Genomic DNA, 21,697 nt, shown 5'->3' with positions numbered 1-21,697 from the left:
TCACGCTTCCATGTAGCACACCTCACACGTCCCACACCCTATCGTACAGGCTGACGCAGTGTCACCCACGGTGTCACCACAAGGTCACAAAAGAACAGAATCAATGCCTGCCACACGTGGTGTCACGCACGTGTAGTCACACTGTAACACGGGATCACACTCAGAGGATGACACAAGGTGTCACCCACAGTCCTGCTTGCCCTCTGGGTCACTGAGTCACACAGGGTCATATAAGTGCATAGGTACGCCGTGACACAGTGTCTTACATCCAGGTGCACACACACACTCTGTCCTCCCTAACTTTCTCCCCTTGCTGGTTCTGGGAGGCCCTGGGGCTTAGAGTGCGCCCCAGATCCTCTCCAGGCTCTGGGAGAGGGGGCGTGAGCTACGAGAGGCCGTGGGCGTGGCTCGTATAGCCCCGCCCCTCTCCAGGAGGTGGAGCGCGGAGGCAGGGCGCCGAGTGACAAGTTATCTCGGCTCCGTCCACTCTATTTGGTGCTATGTGGAGGCGTGGCCTTCTGTGGCCCCGCCTTCCAGTCTAAGTGGCGCGCAGAGAGGGCGGTGCTGGACGGTGAGCGAATGCAAGCTGACGCCTGCCCCGCCCACCCGCGTTAGGCCCCGCCCCTTGACCTGAGCCGCGGGCGGAGAGAGGCTGAGGCGTGGCCCTTCGAGCCAGCTCCGCCCCGTTGTTCCTGCTTGAGTAGGCCAGAGAGCACCGCCCAGCAGCCAGTGGGTTCCCGCGCGTGCCGAGACTCTGAGGCCTTGCACCGCCACGATCCCGTAGGATGGACGTCAAGAAGATCGCGATCTTTGGCGCCACTGGCCAGACCGGGCTCACCACCCTGGCGCAGGCGGTGCAAGCAGGCATGAGCCGGGGCGGGCGGGGCATGTCACGGGACAGAAGGGCAGAACTTTAGGAAGGGGCACCATGGGGTCGGGCCGAGGCTGATTGGGGCCATGAGCGCCCCAGCCAGGTGTATGAGGACTCAGGGGCTAAAGCAAGTGGCCACGGGGGCAGAAATGGGGAAAGATGTGAGATCCAAGTTTATGTGAGTCCAAGCCAGAGAGGAATTGGCCCCGGGAACCCCGGGAGCCCCGGGAGGACTCCACTGGCACAGTCGTGTGTAAGTCCAGGGCTCTTATGCAATGCGGTTGTCATTATTGTGGTTGTGGTGGTGGTTGTTCGCACTCCCAGAGAGGATTTACTAAGCCAAGCTTGCTCTGTCGTCTCTTCACATGAGAGCTTTCAAAATGGGGTGGGAACTAGTATCACCCTACTTGACAGATGAGAAAACTGAGACCCAGAGAGTGACTTGCCCAATATCACACAGCTGTTAACTGACAGGACTGGGATTTGAACTCAGCTCATGCTCTTAACCACCACAAGTCCCCAGGCTGGAAACTGAAAAAGTTGGGGAGTCAGGTTGCTGTGAGTACCTAATGGGAAGGAGTCACAGAGAGACATGAGTGAAGACTTGGGGACAGCAGTCCTGGGAAAGTCAATGAGGGCTGAAAATTTGGAGTTGCCCCAGGAGAGAGGGCAGAAAAGGGGATAACCATCCCCCAGCACTCCCTGCCCCCACAGCCCAGACTTGACCAACTCCCAGCTGGGCCTGGGACTTCCAGATATGGGGCCTCACCCTTGCAGGCCTTGGGGACGCTGAAGATATTGACTATCTGCGTGCCCCAAAAGGGTGGAGGCCAACAGGACCCCACTCTGCTGTCTCCCTTGGAGGGACTCTGAAAGTTCTTCTCTAGGTCCATAACTCTCCCCTTCCCCAGGGAGACCACGTGAGGATCTTGACTTGTGGAGAGTGGGGAGCTGTGGGCCTCTCAGTAAAAACCAGTTTGCTGATAAGCATTTATTCGGGAGTAATGGAGAAGGAAGTAAGAGAGAGAAGTTGAGAGGTGCTGAGTCACCTGGAAATCCACTAATTCCACCGAATTCCACTCGCCCACCCTGCTGGTCATAGCTGGGACTGCACTCAGAGGGTTAAGAACTGGAGCCTAGGGAGCTTCAGAGCTGTGGCTCTGAAAAATCTCTTCCCAGCTCTCAGCTTTGCTGTCCCCCTCAGCAAAGGGAAGGGCTGGCCAGGCACGGTGGCTCATGCCTATAATCCCAGCACTTTGGGAGGCCAAGGCGGGAGGATGGCTTGAAGCCAGGAGTTTGAGACTAGCCTGGGCAACATAGCAAGACCCCATCTCTACAAAAATACAAAAAAATAAAAATAAATTAGCTGGGCGTGGTGATGCATGCCTGTAGTCCCAGCTACTCAGAAGGCTCAGGTGGGAGGATTGCTTGAGCTCAGGAGTTCAAGGCTACAGTGAGCTGTGTTTGCAACACTGCACTCCAGCCTGGGTGACAGGGTGAGACCCTATCTCTAAAATTTAAAAAAAATACATAAAAAGAAAGAAAAAGAGGCTGGGTGCGGTGGCTCACGCCTGTAATCTCAGCACTTTGGGAGGCTGAGGCAGGTGGATCACGAGGTCAGGAGTTCGAGACCAGCCTGGCCAATATAGTGAAACCCTGTCTCTAATAAAAATACGAGAAATTAGCCGGGCATGGTGGCTGGTGCCTGTAATCGCAGTTACTCGGCAGACTGAGGCAGGAGAATAGCTTGAATCTGGGAGGCAGAAGTTGTGGTGAGCCGAGATTACGCCACTGCATTCCAGCCTGGGCGACAAGATTGAAACTCTGTCTCAAAAAAAAAAATTAGCTGGGCACAGTGGTACGTGCCTGTAATTCCAGGTACTTGGGAGGCTGAGGCACAAGAATCGCTTGAACCTGGGAGGTTGCAGTGAGCTAAGATTGCATCACTGCACCACTGCACTCCAGCCTGGGTGACACAGCAAGATGAAAGGAAAGAAGGAAGGAAGAAAGGGAGGGAGGGATGGAGGGAAGGAGGGAGGGAAGGAAAGAAGGGAGGGAAGGAGGGAGGGAGGGAGGGAGGGAGAAGGGGCTTGGATTAACTGGAGTTCACAATGGTTCTGCAGGGCCAAGAGTCTTAACAGGCATGAACTCTGGTGCCAGCCTGCCCACATTCAAGTCACCAGCTCTGCGGCTTACAGCCTTTGTGACCAAATGCCTTGTCATCTGTGTACCTAGATATGTGTAAGATCATGACAAAACTGGTAGTACTTGCCCTAGGGCTCTTGGGATAATTAAATGAGATCTTATATAGGAAGTACTTAGACTAGCATTGAATTTTGCAGTCTCTGGATCAGACTTACTTAGGTAAAAATTCAACCTTCTCTACCTACTAGCTGTGTGATCCTGGCCCGGTTGCCTAAAATTGCCTCAGTTTCCCCATCAATGTGGACAGGATAATGATACCTACTTTGCAGGGTTGTTGCAACCTGATGCTTCTCAAACTGTGAGTTACAATGAGATCTGAAACATATGGTCACAACGTGTATCAACAATATAGGGTAACAAATGATGACATAGTATCAAAATGTATCACATGTTAAGTATTAGTTTTGTGAAACTCATTTTAATTATATATGTATGCGTTTGTGTACACCAGGTTAGGCAATGAAATTTTTTGTATTGATGGCTGAGATTTTTTTTTTTTTTTTTTGAGACAAGAGTCTCACTCTGTCGCCCAGGCTGGAGTGCAGTGGCACAATCTCAGCTCACTGCAAGCTCCGCCTCCCGAGTTCAGCCATTCTCCTGCTTCAGCCTCCCAAGTAGCTGGGACTACAGGCGCCTGCCACCATGCCCAGCTAATTTTTTTTGTATTTTTAGTAGAGATGGGGTTTCACCGTGTTAACCAGGATGGTCTCGATCTCCTGACCTCATGATCCGCCCGCCTCGGCCTCCCAAAGTGCTGGGATTACAGGCGTGAGCCACCACGCCCGGCCAATGGCTGAGATTTTTAAAAAGCTTAAAAAGAGGCCAGGCACCATGGCTCACGCCTGTAATCCCAGCACTTTGGGAGGCTGAGGTGGGTCGATTACTTGAGTCCAGCAGTTCAAGACCAGCCTGGGTAACATAGGAAGACCCCCCCCCATCTCTACAAAAGGTATAAATAAAAATTAAAAAGATTAAAAAGGGCACGACCTCTGCAACTTACTCTAAAATAGGAAAAAATATATATATACATGTGTATACATGTATTTATATACATATGTATATACTTATCATATGTAATATATACTATATTTAATATTTATATAGACACACATAATATATATATACACATAGGTAGAGAAGGATAGAGCAAAGGAAAATATGAAAAATCATGCTGGGCTTGGTGGCTCACGCCTGTAATCCCAGCACTTTGGGAGGCTGAGGCAGGCGGATCACCTGAGGTCAGGAGTTAGAGAGCAGCCTGGCCAACATGGTGAAACCCCGTCTCTACTAAAAATACAAAAAAGTTAGCTGGGCCTGGTGGCAGGCGTAATCCCAGCTGCTTGGGAGGCTGAGGCAGGAGAATCGTTTGAACCCTGGAGGTGGAGGTTGCAGTGAGCTGAGATCGCACCATCGCACTCCAGCCTGGGGGACAAGAGCGAGACTTCTCTCAAAAAAAAAAAAAATAAAGAAAAAGAAAAATCTGGTCCTTGCCACTTCTCTAAAGTCTGGTTTTATTTCAAAATAAAAAATTAACAGAAAAATATAAATAAAGTAAGGAATTTGTTTAAAAAAAGTTTTGAAATGTCTCACAAATGCCCTTGTTTTCTGTAAAGAGTAAAATCTGTGAATTCTACTTATTATTATTATTATTATTATTATTATTTTTAATTTGAGATGGAGTCTCGCTCTGTCGCCCAGGCTCGAGTGCAGTGGCCCGATCTCGGCTCAAGCTCCACCTCCTGGGTTCATGCCATTCTCCTTCCTCAGCCTCCCGAGTAGCTGGGACTACAGGCGCCTGCCACCACCCCCAGCTAATTTTTTTGTATTTTTAGTAGAGATGGGGTTTCACTGTGTTAGCCAGGATGGTCTCGATCTCCTGACCTGGTGATCCGCCCACCTCGGCCTCCCAAAGCACTGAGATTACAGGTGTGAGCCACCACGCCCAGCCAAATTCTACTTATTTATTTATGTTTTTGAGACGGAGTCTTGCTCTGTCGCCCAGGCTGGATGGAGTGCAGTGACACCATCTCGGCTCACTACAGCCTCCACCTCCCAGGTTTAAATGATTCTCCTGCCTCAGCCTCCCAAGTAGCTGGAACTACAGGCACATGCCACTATGCCTGGCTAATATTTTTTGTATTTTTAGTAGAGATGGGTTTTCACCATGTTGGCCAGGCTGGCCTCGAACTCCTGACCTCAGGTGATGCACCCACCTCGGCCTCCCAAAGTGCTGGGATTACAGGCATGAGACACCATGCTCAGCCAAAATCTGTGAATTCTAAAACAGCGCTTTTTGGTATGGTAGCCACAAGCCATGTGTGGTTCTTTACAATTTTTTTTTTTTTTTTTTTTTTTTTGAGGCAGAATGTCGCTCTGTTGTCCAGGCTGGAGCGCAGTGGCATGATCTTGGCTCACTGCAACCTCCACCTCCCAGGTTCAAGTGATTCTCATGCCTCAGTCTCCTGAGTAGCTGGGACTACAGGCACACGCCCCATGCCCAGCTAATTTTTGTATTTTTAGTCAAGATGGGGTTTCGCCATGTTGCCCAGGCTGGTCTTGAACTCCTGGGCTCAAGGAATCCGCCTGCCTCAGCCTCCCACGGTGCGAGGATTACAGGCACGAGCCACCATGCCCGGCTTTTTTTTTTTTTTTAAACTCCTTTTACTACCATTCCCAATCTCAGGGATCTCTTTTATAGAGCAATAATCCTATTCTCAGGACAGAGCCCTCATGACCTCATCACTTCCCAAAAGCCCTATTAGAAGTAATACAATCACTTTGGAGATTAGGTTTCAGCCTATGAATTTTGAAGGGCCACAAACATTCAGACTGCAGCAACCTGTTTCTAAATATGTATATACACACTAGCCATGGTAGTGCATGCCTATAGTCCCAGCTACTCGGGAGGCTGAGGTGGGAGGTGGGAGCCTTGGAGGTTAAGGCTGAAGTGAGCTATGATCCCACTACTGCACACTCTGGCCTTGGCAACAGAGCGAGACTCTGTCTCTTAAATAATAATAATAGCTGGGCGCAGTGGCTCATGCCTGTAATCCTAGCACTTTGGGAGGCTGAGGCAGGTGGATCACTTGAGGTCAGAAGTTTGAGACCACCTGGTCAACATGGTGAAACCCCGTCTCTACTAACAATACAATGGGCCGGGCGCAGTGGCTCATGCCTGTAATCTCAGGACTTTGGGAGGATGAGGCGGGCAGATCACGAGGTCAGGAGTTCGAGACCAGCCCGGCCGACATAGTAAAACCCCATCTCTACTAAAAATACAAAAATTAGCCGGGTGTGGTGGCATGCACCTATAGTCCCAGCTACTCGGGAGGCTGAGGCAGGAGAATCACTTGAACCCAGGAGGCAGAGGTTGCAGTAAGTGAGCCAAGACCACGCCATTGCACTCCAGCCTGGGTGACAGAATGAGACTCCGTCTCAAAAATAAAATAAAATAAAATAATAATACAATGATAATAATAATACATACAATATACTAGGGTTCATTTTAACCAATACAGTAGCAGTTAAAGAATGCCCACATTGGCCAGGCGCGATGGCTCACGCCTGTAATCCCAGCACTTTGGGAGGCCGAGGTGGGCGGATCACAAGGTCAGGAGATCGAGACCACCCTGGCTAACACCGTGAAACCCCATCTCTACTAAAAATACAAAACATTCGCCGGGTGTTGTGGTGCACACCTATAATCCCAGCTACTCTGGAGGCTGAGGTGGGAGAATCGCTTGAACCTGGGAGGCGGAGGTTGCAGTGAGCTGAGATTGCGCCACTGCACTCCAGCCTGGGCAAGAGAGTGAGACTTCATCTCAAAAAAAAAAAAAAGAATGCCCATATTGGCCCATGCAAGCCCCTGCTGCTCCCCCATGTGTGAGGGCAGCACAGATCTTGTGTCATTCCCCTATGAAAGGTGGTCACATAGCACGGGGAGGCTGGTGCTGTGATCCTCACTTCAGAGATGAGGAAGCTGAGGTCCAATCACGGAAGAGGTTGCATGAGGTTCCTCAGCTGGTAAGTGGCAGAGCTGGAGTTTGGATCAAGGTCCCTGGGGCAGTAATGCCTGTGCTTTTGTGTTTATAAAGGTTCAGGGAGATGGCAGAAAATATGACACAATCCCTGGACCCACAGGGTGCTTGGTTTCCTGCAGGTCAGCATAAAGAGGGCTGTGACAGAGGAAGTACAAGTTACTGGGGGGACCGGGTAAAGAGGGTAAAGGGTGTTCCAGGCAGAGGGCACAGCACGTGCAAAGTCCAGGAGGCAGGAAGCAGCACCATGCATTTGAGGAACTGAAAGAAGAGCAGTTGGGGCCGGGTGCAGTGGCTCACGCCTGTAATCCCAACACTTTGGGGGGCTGAGGCAGGTGGATCACACAGTCAGGAGTTCGAGACCAGCCTGGCTAACATCGTGAAACCCCATCTCTACTAAAAATACAAAAAAATTAGCCAGGCATGGTGGCAGGCGCCTGTAATCACAGCTACTCAGGAGGCTGAGGCAGGAGAATCGCTTGAACCCATGAGACGGAGGTTGCAGTGAGCCGAGACTGCGCCAGTGCACTCCAGCCTGGGCAACAGAGCGAGACTCCGTCTCAGAAAAAAAAAAAAATGTGCTGTGGGTGAAGAGGGCAGAGGCTTCAGCAGAGGCTGGAGAGGAGAAGCCAGATCCCGAGGGGCCTGGAAGGCTGGCATGAGGAGCATGGGTTTTATCACAGGGCATTTCAGGCTTGCGGGAGGCAACTGAGCAGAGAGGCACTTAAATATTACTGTGGAGAACTCTGTCTGGCTGCTGTGTGGAATATGGATTGGAGAGGGCAGGACTGGGTCCAGGAGCCCAGGGAGGACCCAGGAAAGGGACCAGGAAGGAGACATAGGCCTGGATCAGGCCAGGAGATAAAGTCGCAAAATGGTTACAAGGTGTAATAGGCCAGGCTCAGTAGCTCATGCCTGTAATCCCAGCACTTTGGGAGGCCATGCCAGGCAGATTACTTGAGTCCAGGAGTTCGAGACCAGCCTGGCCAACATGCAAAACCCCATCTCTTTTTTAAATTTTTTTATTGTGTCTTTTTGGGTTTTTTGTTTTTTTATGTTTATTGTTGTTGTTGTTTGTTTTGTTTTGTTTTGTTTTGTTTGAGACGGAGTTTCGCTCTTGTTGCCCAGGCTGGCGTGCAATGGCACGATCTCAGCTGACTGCAATCTCTACCTCCTGGGTTCAAGCGATTCTTCTGCCTCAGCCTCCCGAGTAGCTGGGATTACAGGCATGCACCGCCATGCCTGGCTAATTTTGTATTTTTAGTAGAGGCGGGGTTTCCCCGTGTTGGTCAGGCTGGTCTTGGACTTCCAACCTCAGGTGATCCACCTGCCTTGGCCTCCCAAAGTGCTGGGATTACAGGTGTGAGCCATCGCGCCCAGCACCAGGTAGCTCTTATTTCTGTGCCAGGTAGTAGCCTAAACTTTTTGTTAATTTAATTTAATTTAATTAATTTATTTATTTTTGAGACAGAGTCTTGTTCTGTAGCCCAGGCTGGAGTGCAGTGGTGCAATCATAGCTCACTACAGCCTCAGCCACCTGAGTAGCTGAGACTACAGATTGCGCCAGCACACCTGGCTAGATTTTTTTTATTTTTTTGCAGAGACGGGGTTTCACTGTGTTGCCCAGTCTGGTCTCAAACTCCTGGCCTCAAACAATCTTCCTGTCTTGGCCACCCAAAGCACTGGGATTATAATAGGCATCAGCCCAGGAATTTGAGGTTACAGTGAGCTATGATTGGCGCCCCTGCACTCCAGCCTGGGCAACAGAGCAAGACCCTGTCTCTAAATATATATATATATACATGTTGCTATTACAGTATACCCAAATGTTAACATCCTTTGCCAATGTTTAAAACAAAGGAAGAAATATGTTAGTTGTGAACTTTAAAATGTGTGTGTATGTGTGTGTGTGTTGAAGAGAAACAAAATTATCCAAAATTATTTTGGGAAGGAACATACTAAGACAATATTAAAAATCTTTAATGACCACTAAAGGAGGGCTGGGCTTCCCAGCAGTAAGGCTGGGCAGCAGGGGCTGGGACCAATCCCAGCACTGGTCAGTCTGTAGGCAACCCATGTCCCCCTCAGAACCTCAGTTTCTTCCAGGACCATGGATGGGAGACAGAGACCAGTGCAATGCCTGCATTAACCCTTTAGTTGTTAGAGGGTAGGGAAGTTGCTGGCTGGGTACGGTGGCTTACGCCTGTAATCCCAGCACTTTGGGAGGCCAAGGTGGGTGGATCACCTGAGGTTAGGAGTTCAAGACCAGCCTGGCCAACATGGTGAAACCCTATCTCTACTAGAAACACAAAAATTAGCTGGATGTGGTGGCATGCGCCTGTAGTCCCAGCTACTCGGGAGGCTGAGGCAAAAGAATCACTTGAACTTGGGAGGCGGAGGTTGCAGTGAGCTGAGATCATGCCACTGTGCTCCAGCCTGGGCAACAGAGTGAGACTCTATCTCAAAAAAAGTAATAATGATAGCCAGGTGTGGTGGCACGTGCCTGAACCCGGGAGGCGGAGGTTGCAGTGAGCCGAGATTGTGCCACTGCACTCTAGCCTGGGTTACAGAGTGAGATTCTCAAAAAATAATAATAATAATAAATAGAAGGTAAGGAATTTACAGGGTGTGGTGCTTGGAGGCTTCAGTTCAGATTATTTATGAATTATCATGAAGGTATTGTCTTTTTTTTTTGAGATAGAGTCTCGCTTTGTCACCTAGGCTGGAGTGCACTGGCGCAATCTCTGCTCACTGCAACCTCCGCCTCTCGGGTCAAGTGATTCTTTTGCCTCAGCTTCCCAAGTACTTGGGATTACAGGTATGTGCCACCATGCCTGGCTAATTTTGTATTTTTAGTAGCAATGGGGTTTCATCATGTTGTCCAGGCTGGTCTCAAACTCCTGACCTCAGGTGATCTGCCCGCCTCAGCCTCCCAAAGTGTTGAGATTACAGGCGTGAGCCACCATGCCTGGCCAAGGTATGGTCTATTTTAATAATCAGCCCAATACTAAGCATCAACTGTAGGTATGCCAGCAAAAATGTTTGAAGGCCATGGCGCAGTGGCTCATGGGGAGGCTGAGGCAGGCAGATCACCTGAGCCCAGGAGTTCAAGACCAGCCTGGGCAACATGGCAAAACCCCTTCTCTACAAAAAATTGCAAAATTAGCTGGGTGTGGTGGTGTGCACTGTGGTCCCAGCTACTTGGGGTGCTGAGATGGGAGGATCAGTTGAACCCCGGAGGTTGAGGCTGCAGTGAGCTGTGACTGCACCATTGCACAGCAGCCTGGGCAAGTGAGCAAGACCCTGTCTCAAAAACAAAACAAACAAAAAGAAAAAACCAAAAATGTTTGAAGACCACTTCCCCAGAACAGAGGAGGGGATGGATTTGAGAGTTCATGGTGGCTTCTAGGACCCAGCCCCTGGAGCCCAACAGTGCCAGCCCACTGACCAGGCTCTCTGCTCCTCTTTGCCCACAGGTTACGAAGTGACAGTGCTGGTGCGGGACTCCTCCAGGCTGCCATCAGAGGGGCCCCAGCCAGCCCACGTGGTAGTGGGGGATGTTCTGCAGGCAGCCGATGTGGACAAGACCGTGGCTGGGCAGGACGCTGTCATCGTGCTGCTGGGCACCCGCAATGACCTCAGTACTGAGCCCCCCCTCTGCCCACGGCCCTCCCCTACACCACGGCCCCCAGCGCCACCCCCGCCCCCAGCCCCGCCCCTGCCACCCCTGCCGCCGCCGCCGCCCACCAGTGACAGCCACTCTCTGTCCCCTCTAAGGTCCCACGACAGTGATGTCCGAGGGCGCCCGGAACATTGTGGCAGCCATGAAGGCCCATGGTGTGGACAAGGTCGTGGCCTGCACCTCGGGTGGGTGGTGGGATCATGGAGGTGGGGCTGAACTGGGGGGTACTGGGGAGGCAGCCCAGGGGCCTCTGAAAGGTGACGCTGAAGCCATTCCATGTTACTGTGCATTTACTGAACACCAGCTGTGTGCCTGAACCTTACTGGGTGATGCTGGGGACACAGTGGTGAGCTGTACAGCCCTGGGCCCTGCACACACAAGGCTCACAGAGAGAGGTGGTAAACAGATCCATGATCAAACTGACATCCAGATCATTGGAGCTGGGATGGGGGAGGCAGGCAGAGGGGATAGGGCCACAATGGGAGAAGCTACAGGACTACGAGAGCCCAGAGGAGGCGTCTGACTCAGGCTGAGAGAGGTCAGGGTGGGCCTCCCAGAGGAAGTGATAGAGCTGTGGATATACACTAGGTCTCTGCCCTCACAGAGCTCCCGATTATGGGGACATGGACATTAAGTAAATAGTTGTCCTGTATAATCATTTATTTATTTATTTATTTATTTATAGTTATTTTGAGGTTTGTTTGAGATGGAGTCTTGCTCTGATGCCCAGGCTGGAGTGCAGTGGCGTGATCTTGGCTCCCTGCAACCTCTGCCTCCCAGAGGTGGTTCTCCTGCCTCAAGTGATTCTCCTGCCTCTGCCTCCCAAGTAGCTGGGACTACAGGCGTGCACCACCATGCCCAGCTAATTTTTGTATTCTTAGTAGAGACAGGGTTTCACCATGTTGGCCAGGCTAGTCTCGAACTCCTGACCTCAAGTGTGTTTCATGACACAAATTGCCTCCCTGGAAAGGGAAGTGGCATGAGGGAGGGCTGCCTGATGATTGTAATTACACTCCAGGCAGAGGACAAAGCAAGCAAAGAGGCCTGGAGGCCAGACCTAGTTGGAGGGTAGGAAGCAAAATCATTTATGGCTTTTTTCCTCAAGCTTTGAAATGGAAAAGTAATACACAAGTAAACTTGTGATTTCAGAATGGTTCACTTTTTTTTTTTTTTTTGAGACTTTCTGTCACCCAGGCTGGAGTGCAGTGGCGCAACCATGGCTCACTGCAGCCTTAGTCTGGGTTCAAGTGATCCTCCCCACTGCAGCCTCCCAAGCGGCTGGGACTACAGGCATGCACCACCACACCTGGCTAATTTTTTGATATTTTTGTAGAGACAAGGTCTTACTTTTGTTCGCAGATTGGAATGGTCTGCTGTTAATTTTTGCTTTTTTTTTTTCTCCCATGTCTTTTTTTCTTTGAGATGAAGTCTGACTCCATTGCCCAGGCTGGAGTGCAGTGGCGTGATATCAGCTCACTGCAGCCACCACTCCACTTCCCGGGTTCATGGTGCCTGGGACCAAGATCGTGGCCCACAGTGATTCTCCTGCCCCAGCCTCCTGAGTAGCTGGGATTACCGGCGCCTGCCACCATGCCCTGCTAATTTTTGTATTTTTGGTAGAGACAAGGTTTCGCCATGTTGGCCAGGCTGATATTGAACTCCTGGCCTCAAGCAGTCCTCCCACCTCAGCCTTCCAAAGTGCTGAGATTACAGGTATAAGCCACCACGTCCAGACTCTCCCATGTCTTAAAAACCAATTTAAGTGGTTAAGTTTTGCTTCCATGAAAAAGACAAACCTGGAAAATTGATTTAATTTGCTTTCTTTTTTTTCATTTTTTTATTTAGATTGTTTTCTAAATATTAAAGTCTTAGGTGTGCCAGGATTTTTTTTTTTCCTTAAAAAAAAACAAACATAGAGACAAGTTCTCGCTCTGTCACCCAGGCTGGAGTGCAGTGGCCTGATCATAGCTCATTGTACCCTTGAACCCCTGGGCTCAAGGAATCCCCTCACTTTAGCCCCTCAAATAGCTGGGGCAACAGGTATGAGCCACTGAGTCCAGCTTAACTTTTTATCCGGAAATGATCTTAAACTTACAGAAAAATTGAAAGGACACCAGTACACCTACCGTCCTCTGTTCACAGACACACGATGTTTTTTTTCTGACCCATTTGAAGTTAGCTTACATACATCATGGCTGCTTACTTCAATGTGTAGGTCCTCAATATACTTTTTAACTTTTTATTATAAAATTTTTTAAACAGAAAAGTTAATAGTCGTGTGAACAACCATATTCCTTTTCTTTTTTTATTTTTAAGTTTGTATCTATCTATCTATTTATTTATTTATTTTGAGACCGGGTTATAAGCCTGGCTAATTTTTGTATTTTTGGTAGAGACAGAGTTTCGCCATGTTGCCCAGGCTGGTCCCGATCTCCCGGACTCAAGCGATCCACCAGCCTCAGCCTCCCAAAGTGCTGGGATTACACCTGAGCCACTGCACCTGGCCAACAGCCATATTCCTGATTTTAAAATTGTGATTGTGTTTTGTAATTGGTTTATCTATGCACATACACATACACAAATAGATTTTGTTTTTGTTCTCCTAAACTATTTGGGTTTTTTGTTTGTTTGTTTTTATTTGAGACAGAGTCTCATTCTGTCACCCAGGCTGGAATACAGTGGCGTGATCTCGGCTCACTGCAACATCCACCTCCTGGGTTCAAGGGATTCTCCTGCCTCAGCCTCCTGAGTAGCTGGGATTACAGGTGCCTGCCACCACATCTGGTTAATTTTGTGTGTGTGTATTTTTAGTATAGATGGGGTTTCACCATATTGGGCAGGCTGGTCTGACCTCAAGTGATCTGGCCTCCCAAAATGCTGGATTACAGGCGTGAGCCACTGCGCCCAGACTTCCTAAACTATTTGAAATGGAGTTGCACACCCACAGACACCTTCGGCAAGTCCCAAGAAAAAGGACCTTTCTCTTCCAGCACCACAGTGCTATTGTCACACTTTATCTTCCAGCCTCTAATTATTAGAGTTTAATCTTCCCTCCATATTCAAATGTCAAGGTAAAAGATTAGAAAGATTTTTGTCATCTAAGGAGCTTGGAGTTTATCCATTAGGGCTTGGGGAGGATTGTTTTTTATGGAGGCATCTGAGAGGATTAGAAAGAAACCCAGAGTAAGGCCAGGCACAGTGGCTCACGCCTGTAATCCTAGCACTTTGAGAGGCCAAGGTGGGCGGATTGCTTGAGTCCAGGAGTACAGGACCAGTCTGGGCAACATAGCAAAACTCCATCTCTACAAAAAAAAATACAAAAAATTAGCTGGGTGTGGTGGTACACACCTGTGGTCCCCACTACTTGGGAAGCTTAGGTAGGAGGATCCTTTGAGCCTAGAAGGCAGAGGTTGCAGTGAGCCGTGATGGCACCACTACACTCCAGCCTTGGCTACAGAGCAAGACCCTGTCTCAAAACACAACAAAACAGCTGGGCGCTGTGGCTCACGCCTGTAATCCCAGCACTTTGGGAGGCCAAGGTGGGTGGATCACAAGGTCAGGAGATTGAGACCATCCTGGCTAACACAGTGAAACACTGTCTCTACTAAAAATACAAAAAAATTAGCCAGGCGTGGCAGCGGGTGCCTATAGTCCCAGCTACTCGGGAGGCTGAGGCAGGAGAATGGCGTAAACCCGGGAGGAGGAGCTTGCAGTGAGCTGAGATCGTGCCACTGCACTCCAGCCTGGGTGACAGAGCGAGACTGCCTCAAAAAAAAAAAAAAAGAAAGAAAGAAAAAAGAAACTGGGGGTAAGTTAGAGACTGAATTTGAGATTGTGAACTGGAGACTGGAGGCTGCAGACAAAAACCCACTTCACACTCTGCACCGCAGTTTTCTCATCTGTAAAGAGGAAATCCTAGGCCAGGCGCAGTGGCTCACGCTGTAATCCCAGCACTTTAGGAGGCTAAGGCAGGTGGATCGCTTGAGGTCAGGAGTTCGAGACCAGCCTGGCCAACATGGTGAAACCCCGTCTCTACCAAAAATACAAAAACTAGCCCGGTGTGGTGGCACAAGCCTGTAATCCCAGCTACTCAGGAGGCTTAGGCAGGAGAATCACTTGAAACTTGTAGGTGGAGGTTGCAGTGAGCATGATGTGATCATAGCTTGCTACAGCCTCCAACTCCTAGGCTCAAGGGATCCTCCTGAGTAGCTGAGACCACAGGCATGTGCCACCATGCCTATCTAATTTTAAAAATTTTTTTGTTGCGACAGGGTCTGGCTTTGTTGCCCAGGCTGGTCTCTGTGACACACCTTTTTATAACCACTAACATTGCTCAAATTATTTATTTATTTCTTTTTGTTGAGACAAGGTCTTGCTCTGTTGTCCAGGCTGGAGTGCAGTGGTGCAATCACAGCTCACTGCAGCCTCGAACTCCTGAGCTCAAGCGATCCTCTCGCCTCAGCCTTCTAAGCAGCTAAGACCACAGGTCCCCACGCCTGGCTATTTTTTTAATTTTCTGTAGAGACAGGTCTCACCATCGTACCCAGGTGAGTCTAGAACTGCTGGGCTCAACTGATCCTCCTACCTCAGCCTCCCAAAGTGCTGGGATTACAGGTGTGAGCCACTCTGCCCAGCCTTTGAACAATTTATATCATCCCAGTTTGCACATGAGGAAACAAGAAGCTGGCCAGTGGTCGATCCAGTACTTGACTTTAGGCAAAACCCAAGCTCTTTAACTATTCACCAAACTGCTCCTAAAAATATTTAGCATAGTTCTTGGCTTGAGGTAAAAGTTCTATAAATGTCAGCTGGTATAGCTTGGCCAAGTTATAGCTTGTTGAAAGCTAATTCCTGAACAAATATTTAGTAAGTACCTACAATGTTCCAGATGCTTCTAAGGGCTGGGATTGTAGCAGGAAATGTGATAGAGTCACAGGATAACTCTAGGGTGTGGTGGCAGGGGAAGGGTCCTAGGGAGAAAACAAGGCCCCAAGAAAAGGGATTGGTAAACTGGGCTGGGGGAGACAGGATTTTGCAATTTTAAACAGGACAGTCAAGAAAAGCTGCATGGAAAGGTGACCTTTGAGCAAAGTCTGCAAAGAAAACAGGGAGCCATGTGGCTACAAGAGGGAAATGGCAAAGGGTCCTGGGTCACACTTGTAATCGCAGCATTTTAGGAGGTCGAGGTGGAAGGATCGCTTAAGCCCGGGAGTTCAAAACTAGCCTGGGCAACTTGGTAAGACCTCCATCGCTACAAAAAAAATTTTTTTTTCTTTTTCTTTTGAGAAGGAGTCTTGCTCTGTCACCCAGGCTGGAGTGCAATGGCACGATCTCGGCTCACTGCAACCTCTGCCTCCCAGGTTCAAGGGATTCTCCTGCCTCAGCTTCCTGAGAATAGCTGGGATTACAGGCATGCACCACGACACCTGGCTAATTTTTGTTTTTTGTTTTGTTTTGTTTTGTTCTGCTTTGTTTTTGAGATGGAGTCTTGCTCTGTCTCCCAAGCTGGAGTGCCGTGGCGCGATCTCAGCTCACTGCAACCTCTGCCTCAAGGGTTCCAGCAATTCTCCAGCCTCAGCCTCCTGAGTAGCTAGGACTACAGGCATGCACCACCATGCCCAGCTAAGTTTTGTATTTTTAGTAGAGATGGGGTTTCACCATGTTGGCCAGGCTGGTCTCGAACTCCTAACCTCAGGCGATCTGTCCTCCTCAGTCTCCCAAAGTGCTGGGATTACAGGGGTTAGCCACCAGACCCGGCCTAAAAAAATTTTTTTAAATTAGCCAGGCTTGGCCGGTATCATGCCATTGCACTGCAGCCTGGGTGGCAAGAGGGAAACTCTGTCTCAAAAAAAAAAAAAAAAAATAGTGGGGTTTGGTGGCTCACCCCTGTGGTCCCAGCTCCTCAGGAGGCTAAGGCAGGAGGATCACTTCAGCCCAGAAAGTCAAGGCTGCAGTGAGCCGTGTTCACGCCACTGTCCTCCAGCCTGGACAACAGAATGAGACCCTGCCTCAGAGAAAATAAAAAAGAGAGGGAAATGCATCAGGGGCAGAGGAATCAGACATTGCCAAGGCTGGGAGGCAGAACCTGGCTGGAGCAGAGGCGTGTGAGAGAGAGTGGTAGGCAGAGTAGGCAAGGACGTCAGAGGGCTGATGGGGCCATATCAGGTGGGGCCTTGAGGGCTGGCCATGGGGACTTTGCTTCTACCCTGAGTGAGATGGAGCTATGGATGTGAACTGATAGGGGTGTTCACAGGCTCCTTGGGAGGAGGGAAGGAGGGGCTGAGAGACCAGGGAGTAGGCTGCTGGGCTGGTCCAGGCAAGAGGTAACAGTGGACAGGACCAGGCGGAGTGAGAAGAGGTCAGATTTGGAATTATTGTGATCAGCAGACAGCTCTTACCTGGGGTGTGAGGGAAAGAGGAGCCCCAGAGGACTCCCCTGTTTTTGCAACTGGAAAGCAATGGTGAGCCATGGCAGGGTTTTGTCCTGGCATCAAGACAAGCGAGCCCTTGGCTGGGCACAGTGGCTCATGCCTGTATTTCCAACACTTTGGGAGGTGGAGGAGGGTGGATCACCTGAGGTCAGGAGTTTGAGACCAGCCTGACCCACATGGCAAAACCCTGTCTGTACTAAAAATACAAAAATTAGCCAGGCCTGGTGGTGTGCACCTGTAATCCCAGCTACTGGGGAGGCTGAGGCAGGAGAATTGCTTGAACCCGGGAGGCAGAGGTTGCAGTGAGCCGAGATTGCGCCACTGCACTCAGCCTGGGTGACAAAGCGACACTCTGTCTCAAAAAAAAAAAAGACAAGAGAGCCCAGGCTGATCCTGCCCTGTGTTCCCCTCCAGCTTTCCTGCTCTGGGACCCTACCAAGGTGCCCCCACGACTGCAGGCTGTGACTGATGACCACATCCGGATGCACAAGGTGCTGCAGGAATCAGGCCTGAAGTACGTGGCTGTGATGCCGCCACACATAGGTAAGCAGGGCAGGGACCTGGTGGCACCAATGCCATCTGCCTGTTCCCTCCTGCCCTCTGGGGAGATCTGCAAGGCCTTCCCTGGCCACCCTAAAATTGCAAACCTTCCTATGATATTGTGACATATATATTTGGACTTTGTCCCTGTTTCCTGGCATACAACTCCTAAAATCCTTGGAATCTCCAAAATGGTAAATGTCTTTTTCTATGCTAATGAGTTCACTGAGAGCTGGCAGCCCCTAGGCGGCTTCAGGTCTGGTCACCAGAAAGACTAAGGCTGGATTATAGGGTTGGGACTTTCACCTCTGGGGAGTGGTGAGAGATTGAAGGTTGAGGGGATTACCACTGGCTAATGGTTTAATCCATTATGTCTATGGATTCTGGGGCTTCAGCCTCCTGAGTAGCTGGGATTACAGGCCTGCATCACCATGCCCCGCCATGGCTTACATTTCTAGTATGGGAGATAGAGATTAGGTAGATAGATAGATAGATAGATAGATAGATAGATAGATAGATAGATAGATACATAGGCCAGGCATGGTGGTTCACACCTGTAATCCCATCACTTTGGGAAGCCAAGACGGGAGGATTGCTTCAGCCCAGGAGTTTGAGACCAGCCTGGGCAACATAGACTTATCTCTAGAAAAAAAAAAAAAAAAAAAATTAGCTGGGCGTGGTGGCATACACCTGTGGTCCCAGCTACTGGGAGGCGGGAAGATGGCTTGAGCCCAGGAGATCAAGGCTGCAATAAACTGTTGCCCAGGCTGCTGTACTCTAGCCTGGGTAATAGAGTGAGACCCTGCCTAAAAAAAAAAAAGAAAAAGACAAGAAAAGATAGATATTAATGGCCGGGTGCAGTGGCTCACGCCTGTAATCCCAGCACTTTGAGAGGCCGAGGCGGGCAGATCACAAGGTCAGGAGATCGAGACCATCTTGGCTAACATGGTGAAACCCCATTCTCCTGCTTCAGCCTCCTGAGTAGCTGGGACTACAGGCGCCCGCCACCACACCCAGCTAATTTTTTGTATTTTTTAGTAGAGACGGGGTTTCACAGTGTTAGCCAGGATGGTCTCAATCTCCTGACCTTGTGATCCACCCGCCTCGGCCTCCCAAAGTGCTGGGATTACAGACGTGAGCCACCGCGCCTGGCTTTTTTTTTTTTTTTTTTTTTTTGAGACAGAGTCTTGCTCTGTCGCCAGGCTGGAGTACAGTGGTGCGATCTTGGCTCACTGCAACCTTTTGCCTCCTGGGTTCAAGTGATTCTCCTGCCTCAGCCCCCCGAATAGCTGGGACTACAGGCGCGTGCCACCACGCCCAGCTAATTTTTGTATTTTTAGTAGAGACGGGGTTTCACCATATTGGCCAAGATGGTCTCGATTTCTTGACCTCGTGATCCGCCCACCTTGGCCTCCCAAAGTGCTGGGATTACAGGCGTGAGCCACCACGCCCGGCCAAGTGTGTGAAAACTTCCACACCTCCCGATTTGAAAGCATGAAAGGTTTATGAATACACATAAGCCCTTTGTTTAGGTTCAATGCTTAGCATTTTGTCCTGTTCTCTCTCCCTCTCTCCTCCTCTCTCTCTCTCCATGAATATATAGTTAGATTTTGCTGAATATATTGTGAAAAAATATATGCATATGTATATTTGGCTTAATCATTTGAGAGGAATTGCAACATTGTCGCACTTCTCTCCTAAATACCTAGACAGCCATCTCCTAAAAGAAAGATATTTGCACACAAAACATGATCACACCTAAGGAAAGTGACATTTACTCTGTCATATCATTCAGTATCCACTCCGTAGTAAAATTTCCCCAACTGTCAGGCCAGCGTGGTGGCTCACATCTGTAATCCCAGCACTTTGGGAGGCTGAGGCTGGTGGATCTCTTGAGGTCAGGAGTTCGAGACCAGCCTGGCCAATGTGGTGAGACCCCGTCTCTACTAAAAATACAAAAATTAGCCAGGTGTGGTGGCGGACACCTGTAATCCCAAGATACTCAGGAGGCTGAGGCACAAGAATTGCTTGAACCTGGGAGGCGGAGGTTGCAGTGAGCCAAGATTGCACCACTGCACTCCAGCCTGGGTGACAGAACAAGACTCTATCCAAAAAAGAAAAAAAAAATTCAACCCACCCTGCCCTTTTTCTTTAAGTTTCTCATAACATTAACCAGGCCAGGTGACTTTAAAGGTCCACATTCTGGATTTTTCTAGCTGTTTTGTCACAGATTCAGATTAAACATGTTGGGCAGGAATGCCACATGGGTGAAGGTGTGTGTTCCTTTTTTTTTTTTGAGACAGGGTCTCCCTCTGTTGCCCAGGCTGGAGCACAATGGCACAATCTTGGCTCACTGCAACCTCCGCCTCCCGGGCTCAAGTGATTCTCCTGCCCAAGTAGCTGGGACTACAGGCATAAGCCACCACACTCAGCGAAGTTTTGCATTTTTTGTAGAGATGTGGTTTTGCCATATTGGCTGGTCTCAAACTCCTGAGCTCAAGTGATCCTCCCACCTTGGCCTCCCAAAGTGCTGAGATTACAGGCGTGAGCCACCGTGCCCAGCCAGGGCAGGAGCTTCCTGTCTGCTTTGTCCCAAGCAAACACACAGCCAAGGGTGTGTGTTCCATACTGTGCATAATTCCAGCCTGTCTCTGTTTGGGTGATGGTACATTTTATCCCTAAGTTTAGTTGGTTACTGTCAGATATTATATATATATATAATATCTGACAAATATATATATATATAATATATATCTGACAAATATATATATAATATATATATCTGACAAATATATATATATATATTTGTTGTTGTTATTGTTGTTGTTGTTAGAGACAAGGTCTTGCTCTGTCGTCCAGGCTGGAATGCAGTGTCACGATCATGGCTCACTGTAGCTTCAACTTCCCTGGCTCAAGCAATTCTCCAGCCTCAGCCTCCTGAGTAGTTGGGACCGCAGGGGCACGCCACTGCACCCAGCTGATTTTTGTATTTTTAGTGGACTCAGGGTCTCCCTGTGTTGCCCAGGATAGTTTCAAACTCCTGGGCTTGAGTGATACTCCCGTCTCAGCCTCCCAAAGTGCCAGGATTACAGGCATGAGCCACCGCCACTGGCCAGGGCAGGGGATTCCTGTCTGCTTTGTCCCTTGCTTGGGTGCCCAGCACCTGGCCACACAATAGGTAATCAATAAGGATTTATCGAATGAATGAAGCAAAGGATATAGATGAGCACCTGCATATGGAAAGTCCATTCTTGGCTGTGACACCACCCAGGCTGGACACACAGTAGGCACCCTGGGAAGGTCTTTCTGGGGGTCGAATTTTGGGGGAAGGGAAAGGTGTCTGCTTCATCCAGCCCCTCTTGTCTTTACTTCACAGGAGACCAGCCGCTAACTGGGGCGTACACAGTGACCCTGGATGGACGAGGGCCCTCGAGGGTCATTTCCAAACATGACCTGGGCCATTTCATGCTGCGCTGCCTCACCACTGATGAGTACGACGGACACAGCACCTACCCCTCGCACCAGTACCAGTAGCACTCTGTCCCCATCTGGGAGGGTGGCATTCTGGGACATGAGGAGCAAAGGAAGGGGGCAATAAATGTTGAGCCAAGAGCTTCAAATTACTCTAGAGAAACCGACTCTGTGACTCCTCCTCTCTCTGCCTCTGTCTGAGTATTTTGGTGTGTCTGCCTGCCTCTGTGTAAGATTTGCTTTTCGTATGCATTCATTCATTTGTTCAGTAACAGTTTATTTTTATTTTTTTATTTTTTTGAGACCGAGTCTTGCTCTGTTGCCCAGGCTGGAGTGCAGTGGCTCAATCTGGCTCACTGCAAGCTCCGCCTCCCAGGTTCACACCATTCTCCTGCCTCAGCCTCCCCAGTAGCTGGGACTACAGGTGCCCACTACCACACCCAGCTAATTTTTTTGTATT

At 49.5% G+C, this 21,697-nt stretch overlaps 1 protein-coding gene across 1 annotated transcript; it reads left to right on the top strand.

Moving 5' to 3' along the window:
• Positions 1-625: 625 nt before the first annotated feature.
• BLVRB (biliverdin reductase B) lies at positions 626-21,400 on the top strand. The gene is made up of 5 exons (XM_004060751.5): positions 626-864; positions 10,590-10,754; positions 10,891-10,980; positions 17,641-17,769; positions 21,143-21,400. Exons 1-5 carry the CDS (start codon positions 786-788, stop codon positions 21,298-21,300), a joined length of 621 nt encoding a protein of 206 aa, XP_004060799.1. The 5' UTR covers positions 626-785; the 3' UTR covers positions 21,301-21,400.
• The last annotated feature ends 297 nt before the right edge of the window (positions 21,401-21,697 follow it).

The sequence above is a fragment of the Gorilla gorilla genome, chromosome 20 (genome assembly GCF_029281585.2).
Source record: "Gorilla gorilla gorilla isolate KB3781 chromosome 20, NHGRI_mGorGor1-v2.1_pri, whole genome shotgun sequence".
NCBI lineage: Eukaryota > Metazoa > Chordata > Mammalia > Primates > Hominidae > Gorilla > Gorilla gorilla.
This window is presented reverse-complemented; position numbering and strand designations above follow the sequence as displayed.